This window comes from Apodemus sylvaticus, chromosome 4 (genome assembly GCF_947179515.1).
Source record: "Apodemus sylvaticus chromosome 4, mApoSyl1.1, whole genome shotgun sequence".
In the NCBI taxonomy this organism is placed as follows: domain Eukaryota; kingdom Metazoa; phylum Chordata; class Mammalia; order Rodentia; family Muridae; genus Apodemus; species Apodemus sylvaticus.
In genome coordinates, this window is record NC_067475.1 from 63,372,364 (window position 1) to 63,382,791 (window position 10,428).

The window sequence follows — 10,428 nt, forward strand, 5'->3', positions numbered from 1 at the left end:
CCAGGGTCAGCTGTGATCCTGGATCCAGGATCGAATCTGTGGGCTGTTTTCAGTGGAGTTGAGGGCTCAGGTGAGCTGAAGAAGGAACATTGAAACAGTAGAACTCTGCTTAGAAGTTACACATGCAGGTAGCCTACAGAAGTGAGTATCAAGCCGGAGCATGCATCCCCACTGTCTCAAAGGGTTCATCAACAGGGCTTCTTCTTAATGGTTCTAGAGTACACACTGCTAGCAAGTTCACAGGTGCTTCTCACCGCTGCTGGTCTTGGGGAACCACGGATGCCCATGCTATGGGAGACGTTTTGTGGAAGCAATTAAGACTCAAAAAACTGATAGAGCCGCGGCCACACCATGGTGTCAGGTAGCAGCCACTGCTTACCTGCTCTCTATCCTTATCGCCTAGTCTCCTTGAGTCTTTGGAGTACTGGAACCATGAGTTTCCATCTTCAGTCCTTCTAGCACCTGTCACAGTGCAATCCAAGTGTTAATTACTGGCACACACACTGAATTTTAATTTTAAGCAATTATAATCATTTGACCACTTTTAAAACCATGTACTCTTTGGTTGATGGTTTTGTCCCTGGGAGCTCTGGGAGTACTTGCGGACTCATATTGTTGTTCCTCCTATGGTGCTGCAAACCCCTTCAGCTCCTTTGATCCTTTCTCTACCTCATCCATTGGGGACCCTGTGCTCAGTTCAATGACTGGCTGAGAGTTTCCCCCTCTGCAGAGCCTTCCAGGTGACAGCTATATCCGGCTCCTGTCAGCAAGTACTTATGGGCATCCACTATAGCGTCTGGATTTTGTAATTGTATATGGGATGGATTCCTAGGTGGGGTAGTATCTGGACGGTCTTTCCTTCAGACTCTGCTCCACACTTTGTCTCTGTATCTCCTTCTGTTGGTATTTTGTTCCTCCTTCTAAGAAGGACCAAAGAGTACACTTGGAGTTAACCCATGGCTCCAGACACATCGGCAGCAGAGGATGATCTTGTTGGACACCAAATGGGAGAGAGGACCTTGGCCCTGGAAAGACTTGATACCGTAGTGTAGAGGAATACCAGGACAGGGAAGTGGGGGTAGGTTGATTGGGGAAGGGGAGATGGCTTACAGGATTTTGGGGGGAGGGGGGAACCAGGAAAGTGGACAACATTTGAAGTGTAAATAAAGAATATACCTAATTTAAAGTAAATAAATAGATAAAACTATGTACTTTAAAATGCATTTCCATTCTCTGTGGCTCCAGTAGAGGGAGCTATGACACAAATTGTACTGAGTAGCAACAACATTTTTGACTTCCTATTTTTGTTGGTCTCTATTGAAGTGTATTTGGTGAGTGCTTCATTGATGTTTTGCCAAATTATTAGACTGGATAATTACTACCCTGGTTAATGTTGCCATTTTGTTCTGGGCAATGATGTTTTGGCCAGTGGTGGACCACATATTCCTCAGGGGTCCCACAATATTTTGCCACCTGCTGGCCATCCTAGCTTATCGCTTTCGCCATCTTAGTTTATATTAGCACTCTGTAATGTTCAAACACGGAGGGAAGCTCTGACGGTGTACTCCTCCAAACCCAGCCCCATTGGTACGTGACACCCACGTGCAGAGGATACAGTTCCACTGTCGTTTCGCAGTCACTTATATCCATACCCAAACTGCTCTGCTTTCTGTCATTGTACATCGCCTGCTTTAGAAACTGACTAGTTTGAACCATATGGTTTGGGGGTATTTTGTGTTTGGCATTTTAGCAGAGTGGTCCATGTACAGTTGTCAGCAATTCATTCCTTTCTGGTGGTGCTATTTAGTATGCTGGTGGGGATGTGCATTTTGTTTATCCCTTTACTTCTGATGGTCTATTAGATAATTTTAAAATGAGTAAAGGAAAATATGATTGCTCACCACTTGAATATGGCAATCTGTTTACAATTTAACTTTTTTCTAATTTAAAATTTTACTCCTAAACTAATTTTACATATTCTATTGTTAGTCAGTTATCAAATTATTTGCTGTTATTAAACAAAACTTGAAATGGTTTGAAATGTAAGTGCTAGGGTAGTGAAGGAAAGAGACTGAAATGCTAACTGGTATATAAAATGTTAACAAGAACCATAAAATAGACATCAGTTATGTAAACTGAAGGATGCAGCCTGATAGAATACCTGGAATAGAAGAAAACTTCCTCAGCCTGATAAAGAGCACATATGAAAAAGACAGTTAACATCATATTGAAAAAAGTATTTATATGGTTCCCCATAAAATCAATAACAAAACAAGACATCTGTTCTGTTCATTTCTGTTTAGCAATTGTACTGGAGATTCTAGCCTGTACTGTCAGGCAAGAAAAAGAAGCAAAAAGACATTCAGGCTAGAAAGGAAGAAATATGAGTGTTTTAAAGAGGAAATGTGATAATTCATATAGAAAAATCTTACAGACCTTACCAAAGAGTTACTAACGAATGACAGTAGTAAGGTTGCAGATGCAGGCTCAGTATACTAAAATTAGTTGTATATATTATCAGTGACCCATAAAAAGTTAAAAATTGGGGCTGGAGAGATGTTTAAGAGCACTGGCTGCACCTCCAGAGGACCTAGGTTCAATTTCCAGCACCCACATGGTAGCTCACAACTGTCTAACTACAGTCCCAAAAGATCAAACACTGTCACACAGGCATACATGCAGGCAAAACACCACTGCACATAAAATAAAAATAAATGCTGTCAAAATCACTTGAAAATTAAGGCTACCATATACAAATACCATAAATGTATAGACTATTAATGGGACCTCCCCCTAGAGAGGCATTGCAGGTGTGGCTGCTCTGTCACATTTGTGTCAGATGGAAGAGAGGAGAGAGGCTGTGTCTACACTCGGTGTTCTGACCTATAAACATCTGAATGATCATTAGCCTCACACTCCCCAGGGGGATTGGGGGGAAAGCTTGCATGAGACAGTGGTGTGGTACCAGGCAGGCCTGGACAGGGAGCTAGCCTGAGGCAAGCACTAGTCCAGTCCAGATAGACTCCCAGGATGTGGCAGGGTGGGTGTTGGCACGTCAGAGAGTAAAAGAGCCCTGCTTGGGACCCACAATCCCTGGGCGGGAGTTGAGCAAAAGACATGCAACCCTTGCTTCAAGAGGCTCCTTGCACTGTCTGGGTGAAGACCAGGCCTAAGAAGACCACCAGACCTATGCCATGGGGCCCAGAAAAAGGAGCTAGCCTGATATGACCATCAGTCCAGTGCCACACAGGCCTAGGAGGGGCAGACCAGACCCAAGATTACCCCTGCCTAGTGCTATAATGCAGAAGGAGGGCAGAGCACTCCCGAGGTCACCCCAGACCGTGGGCACCACTAAGAGAAGCACAAGTCAGTGGTGGAAAAATGGAAGAGAAAGAGAGGGATGTGGGCACAATAAAGAGAGGCAGATCTGGGCAAAGGTCTGTTAACCACTAAAGGCCAGGTGGACATCCCTGGTCTGGGCTGCTGCCTGAGGGGGATAGGTTGATATCTGAGGACTGTGCAGAGCTAAACCCACCCCTCACCTGGGCATCATGGGAGAGCTGGTCCTGGAGGTATGAGAGGAGGATAGCTGACCCCACCCCTCCTCTCCTGTGAGGTGGCATGGACAAGAGAGATGCCCTCCTCCCCTCCCCCCCCCCCCCCCCCCCCCCGCGTGCCTCCTGCCACTACCTCCCTTGCCTGGGCATCAGGGTGGAGTTGGACCTGGTTGTGGGGGTTTCTGGTGAACCAGCTCCCAATGGCGTAAGGAGAGCCAGTGGGCTGACCAGCCTAGCTACCTCTCAGGCCCAGATCCAAGGCTTTGAATTGGCCCACCTTTTAACATCTGCCCCATGGACGAACTGCTGGAATACATGAAGGGGCTTGTCCTACAGATGCAAAACTACAGGGTCTCCATAACATAGGGCCACAACAGGATATCTGAGAGGACTCCAGTGAGGTTCCTGATTACAGCAAACAGACCGTACAGAGTCCAGCTGTATCCACCCAAATACATTGTAACTTCTCTGTTGGCAGCCAGGTGAGTAACTGAGCCAAGCAGGTCTTGAGTGTAGGATCAGGAGTGGGATAGAAAGTCCTGTCACTCTGTATTCCAGCTTTCTTAGTGCTAAAGGCACTTGTCATCCTTTTTACCTGTATTCTCATCTAGAACTGTAACAGTAACCAGAAGAGATAGCACATCTGAATTATTTTAAATGTTCTTGTTTTAAACTTCTTTACTAGGGCTTTGTAAAGTGCTAGTTGCTAATATCAAGAGGTGTAGATCCCAGGTGTTCAACACCCCCCCCCCCCCCCCCCGAGTGTGTGTGTGTGTGTGTGTGTGTGTGATTTTCATGGTGCTGGGATGGAACCCAAGGCATTGCCCATGCTAGCTGGGCAGGTGCTATGTAACTGAGATATACCCATAGCCCCTGACTGATAGATATTTATGTTCCCTTTGATGACCCTTAGTAGGATTCAGATCGGAATTTTCCTGACCATATGAAAGGTGAGACTTTTGGTTCCTCTTTGGTGTCCAAGTGACTCCCGGGTTTGGAGTTCACAAACAGACCTTTGGCTACTATTTAATTTCAAACTCCTTATACATATAGCATGCTTTCAAAATTTATTTAGTAGTTTCCCATACTAAGAACTGTGAAGTTCCAACTACTAGTTTTCTTCAGCATTTGTTAATAAACGTGTATCTCTTAGTCTCTTACGATTCTCTTGAGCTGCCAAAAACTTATGAATGATAGTATGTGTACTTTTTTCCTTTTTTGGCTTTTTTTGGCTTTCTTTTTCCAAGACAATGTTTCTCTGTGTAGCTCTAGCTGTCCTGGAACTCACTCTGTAGACCAGGCTGGCCTCGAACTCAGAAATCTGGCTGCCTCTGCCTCCCAAGTGCTGAGATTACAGGTGTGTGCCACCACTGCCCAGCTGTATGTGTACTTTTTAAAGAATGTCAGAAAATTACAAAGTGATGTGTCTTCTGCTGTTCTTATAGCCTTCTCTGTTTCATAGGCTTTGCACAGGTATGTAAAGTTTTTTAAGAACTTCTTTCAGCAGGTCTAGCTGTGCATCTGCATCAGAACTGCTCAGAATCAGTTACTGGTTTTCTCTGCAGTCCACAGTGAGCCCACTTGATTTCTTACTGCATTGACTTGTGTCTCTCTTCCTTTTGTTTTCAGATACTTGTACCTGCTGTTCTCTGGTGATGACCTTCTCCCTTTAGACCACTGGGTGTTTAACACAGAGGCTCACCCTCTGCCGGTGTTACGTTTAGCCAACACCACTCTTTCAGGTAACCCTGCTGTTCGATGAGTACAGCTCCGGAAGGACCACTCTTACCTGTTTTGTTTACATGGACCACTACAGAAACTGTCTGGAGAGGCAGCGTTGGAAACCCGGACCTCTACGCCAGTATGCCGGATGAAACTCCCCTGCAAGACTTTTCACTTGTAGATATATCAACTTTGAAATTATTCCATTTTATACCTGACCAAAACATGTTCTGGTACACGTAGGACAGAGACCTGATATGTTTTGATTCTTAATGAGATGGCCACATGAGAAACAATGTCTTATTCTATACTGTCAGTGCAAGTCAAGAACATAGAGCACCTCACAGGAGCTAGAGATGGCTTTTTGAACCAGTTCTCCATTTGTTTCCTCCCACAGTGGAGCAGCTTTCAAATTAAATATAACACATTGTGTAGCCCCCTTCCTCCATGTTAGTAATGGAACAACTGAATGAACAGGAACAGAGGAGCAGTGTAACTACATTGTAGCAAGAAGACTTGGGAAAGAAACAGATGCTACTATCCCTGTCTAAATTTTCTAGCTCCTCCTTGGATTATTACCAGACTGGCAACCATTTCATTCCCAACCTAGTCACTGAAGTCTCTTTAGATTTAGTTTTTCTCTGAGGGCCATGGTCTCGTGAAGAATACTTTTCAAGTCTTTGTTTCCATATGATATGCTGAACCTGGTATTTATCATAACTGCTGCTTATGAGCCCAAGTGTGGGAGTGCATGTAGCTCACGCTAGCATCGGGAGCATGATGGAAAGGGGGAGTGCCAGATTGTTGCCTTGAAACCTGTTTTAGAGAAACCCATGATTCTGTTGGGAGGAAATTATTCTTCTGGACCAGCAACAGTATCAAGCAAACATTTTCTGCTTTAATCTCATAAGACAGTTAATAGAGTCGTTCACCTTACAACTTGTGGCTTGGCAAAACTGACTATACTGTTAAGCAGCTCTGTATTTGCTAGGACATTCCTAATAGCTTTGACGGCTTACTAAAGCAAAGGCAAAACATCGCAGTGTCCCTGGAGCAGGTCAGGTACTTCACTTGTTACCTCACACGTGTGAGCGGCTCACAAAGAGTTTAAGTTTTTAAGTTTCTCCAAGATATTAGACATCCAAAGAGTTACTAGAATAGCTTCACAATAATTTTCAGTGGCGAATGTGTGATGTGAAAAATCAGACTCACTAAAACTGACATGAACCTAAGGGACTTACACATCTTGCATTGATTATTTTTGTTGTTGTTATTATTGCTCTATATTTTGGCAGAAAAAAAGGTAAATTTGTATCAAGAACTATAATATAAGATAAATAGTGATGCTTATAAATTTTCTGTCCCTTGAATTTCTGTGACAATTCAAGACACTTTCTCTCTTTCATTTAGTACATACGTCATCTATTGGTGACAATAAATCTGAGAACACTGTAATTGAATATTTTATGAAATACTTTGTTTATGAACTCTACTGTGGATTTCTACAAACTTATTTCCTTGGTTGGTAGCTTTCCTTTTTAGCCCAGTACTAGTTTATAGCAGATTTAAACTTGGAAAAGATATAATTGGACATGTTATAAAGTAACCGACCATCTTACACTGAAAATCATTATCTGATCCTCAGAGTTCAGCCAGTACTCCATAAACTTGCCACCTCAAACTTGTTCAGTATTTATAAAAGACAACATGAAGAGAGCGAGTTCTAGCACATTTCAAAACTATATTATCTTTTCCTACTTGAAATTTTTAAACTATAAGTGAGAAAGGTAGATGCCTATTACTTTAGAAAAGAAAGATGAGGCTTTGGTTCTCTGAAAAGAAGTGAGCCTTCCTCAAACAGCACAAGGCCACTCCCAAGTCAAAGGAAAGTGAGAAACTGGAGGTGCCAAAGACCAGTGCAGCAAGCAGGGGACCCTCTGCTCATACTCATGCAGCAAAGGCGCCATCTTGGTTCCCTAGGAATGCTCAAAGGAGACGAGTCCCACCCCAACCCAGTGCTCTGTATTGTCCACGTGATCCCAGAGCAGAGGAGAGAAGGCCCAGGTGTGAGCAAGGCGTGGTTCACACAAAGATCTTAAGACCGTCCCCACCCTTGTAATAAGAACTAGAGCTTGTAACAATGCTTTTTCTTCTTTGAATACCAAAGGCAATTAAAGTCAGGTACAAAGGACTTGCCAGTGTCATGTTTTATTTTGTTAATAGAATTTTTAAAATAATTTTTCCAAAATCTTCCATTATCCCATATTTTGCTTACTTTTTAAGTGTGTGCTTTCTTCCATCCTTCATATACTTGGCATTTGTAAACCTTAGTTCTTTAGACTCCATATCATTGTATTTATGAACCCTGAAAAGAACCCAGAAATGCTCACTAACTGATATCTCTCCAAAGAGCTGGTACCTCATCTTCAGCTTTGGACAGAGTCATGCAGAATAAATAATACATAAAAGTAGGGGCTATTGAACACCTTCTACTTCCAGATTTATTGCTCATTTTAGAACCACACCTTTTGGTTCAAACCTGAGTTTTAGGAAATTAATGAAGCTCTTAAAACTAAGAATGAGCACTTCACCAAGAAGTCTCACTGTAGAAAAGCAAGTCCTAAGTTGAAGGTTCTTCCTTCAGGTGGGCTGCACATGCTGTTATCCTCTAACACCAGCCTATTCCTGTTGTTCAGCTAGGGCACATATGTGCAGGGAAGCCTAGGTGTTCGAGGAATGCATTCTTTTTGCAGAATGGTGACCCTGGTTCCCTGTGACATCATCTAGGGCTCCAAGGCTTCCCTTGGCACGTTTTAAACAAGCAGTCTGAGGTCATGATTCTCAACTTGTCATCTTTTTTGCTCTTCATTACCAAAGTGTTTGTCAAAACTCTGAATTTGTTGATAAAGACTGACGATGCAGTATCCCTCTGCCCCAGCTGGATTTCTCTGAGCAAGTGCATTCATGAGAGAATGAGTGACTAAACAGGTACAGAGCATCGCGTGCGCGCCTGCGTGTGTGCCTGCGTGCGTGCCAAGGTGTGCCTGGCGACCCCCGCCCCCCCTCCACACGCCTTACAGTATGTCACCTGGTTCCAGTGGCCAAGCTCTGCCTGGCACCCCAGCCCCCCTTTACAGCATGTCATGTGGTTCCAGTGGTGTCTTCTGTATGAGAGTGCTCTATAGCATTTTAAATGATCTCCAAAATAAATCATGTTTCAAAATCCTTAATTTTATACTTCATTTAAATTAAAAGGGAAGATAAGAGGTTTATAATATATTTTAAACACTGTTACTATATAATACTAAACAAAAATTGTAGATAATAACAAAAGTCTCTTGAAAAATGTCAAAGAAATATTTGATTTCTGCTGCATCTTTGACTAAAATATTTACTTTAGAAATAAAAACATTCGTATTTTGCTATTGCTTTAATTACATGATTAAGATCAATACTTTGTAGAAGTCTGTGTTACTTTATATTTTTAAAAAAATTGTCCCTTAATTCATGGGTACATCTTGCAGTTGTAAATTGTTTTTTCTCTAGTATACTTCCTAATAACGATAGCATCTGTATTTCTTGCATATAAAGAAAACATACTAAAATTTCTCTAACCCAGTTACTAAAGCATAATAGATGTAACTTCAGGTTCCTCCTTTTCTCTGGGCTCTTTATCCTGGGATTGGCTGGCTCCTGCCTCACCTGTGTTTTGCATAGCTGTGTGTATATACAGCTATACACAGATCTGGAATACGGTCTGCTCACTGATAGGCAGGTGATCATTGCTGTAGGCCGCACAGCCTGTCTGCAGAGTATTGAGCAGGAGCTGTTTGGAGTCACTCGTGGTTCAGGGACACTGGGAAGACTGCCTCTGTTCTTCAGCTCATCCATACCCCAATACAAGTATTCTTTTTGCTCTACATACAGCTAGCAAGCTTTTCTGTAAATGGCCAGATAGTGTTTTAAGGTCTGCAAGTCATGTAGCTCTCTTATTACTCATTTCTGCTGTTACAGCTCTAAATAATATGCAAATATATGAGTGGAGCTATAATGCAATAAACATTAACAAAAAAAAGACAGATGGAGGCTTGGATTTGCCCCTTACGTCACAGCTGCTGCCCCCAATCCCGGATTTAATATGTTCAAGACCCTCTATCCTTTACCCTGCATCTTTTTATTTGCATAATTCACTTGAAAGCAGAATATGTGTGTATGTACACTTGTATGTATTTGTGTCACCTAAAGCTGTATATTTTGCTCTCTTGAAAGTAGATATATTTTGGGGGTCTCTTCAGGTTTTAAGATATGATTGTCATGAAAGAGGCAGAATGGGAGGCTTTTAGCATCTGTCTCCATCTTGTTGTTCAGTGTATTAATTCAAGACTGCTCATGAAAAAATAATCTGTATGGTGTCAAAATACTCGTTTCTAACTTTACCTGCTGCCTGACCCTTGGATGGAGACCTTGGGATGTAGGGATGTATGCACTCTCTTCTCCTAGAGCTTGCAGATGAGAACATCATAGAATTGTGGACCTTGGTGCTGCAGAAAACAATCTTTTGGCAAAGTGTAGGGAACACAAAATGGGTTATGTGCCCACTTTACCCCTTGGTATGTAGGGTGCTCACTTCTGTCACCCCTAGAGCAGTGAAAGTCTGAGTGAAGTTATGTTTCTGGAGGCACGCCCCTTTCTTGCTTCATGTCATGACTCTCTACAGTGCTTTCACAAGTATGTCAGCATGCATCAGTTTGCAGTCAGAGCATCCTTCAACCTCAGCTTTCTACGTGCACTCTTTTAACAGCCAATCAACTGCTGCAGGACTCGTGAAAGGTAGAAGTATGCATATCATCTTACTAGCATATATGTTGTGGTGGGCCAGGCCTGATGGCAGTAAACTTTCTGTGATGTTTATCTAGCTCTTCACTATTTTCAGAAATGAAACCTGTATTTGGAATGGTAAGGCAGAGAGAGCTTGTGTCAACCTTTGTCATGGCCCTGCCTACTCAGAGGTCACTTCCGCTCTGTGTGCACGTGAGCTTCCGCACTCCAGAAACACTCAGAGCATACATGCAGAGTAGCAGGCAGACACCTTGCAGTAACTTGTATGCTACAGAATCCTGCATATTGCACACTAGAAAACCATGAAAAA

General features: G+C 42.7%; 1 protein-coding gene and 1 non-coding gene across 3 annotated transcripts in view; both read left to right on the forward strand.

Moving 5' to 3' along the window:
- Man1a2 (mannosidase alpha class 1A member 2) overlaps positions 1–8,343 on the forward strand; it is a 136,721-nt gene extending 128,378 nt beyond the window's left edge. For both annotated transcript variants that reach the window (XM_052179639.1, XM_052179640.1), the window contains one exon: positions 5,187–8,343. In XM_052179639.1, the coding sequence (XP_052035599.1) occupies positions 5,187–5,319 (133 nt within the window). In that variant the 3' untranslated portion in view covers positions 5,320–8,343. The remainder of the gene's footprint in view (positions 1–5,186) is intronic.
- Positions 2,787–2,917, forward strand: LOC127683899 (small nucleolar RNA SNORA17). The gene has a single exon (XR_007977681.1). It is a non-coding gene; the product is annotated as a small nucleolar RNA SNORA17 (small nucleolar RNA).
- Positions 8,344–10,428: the final 2,085 nt, after the last annotated feature.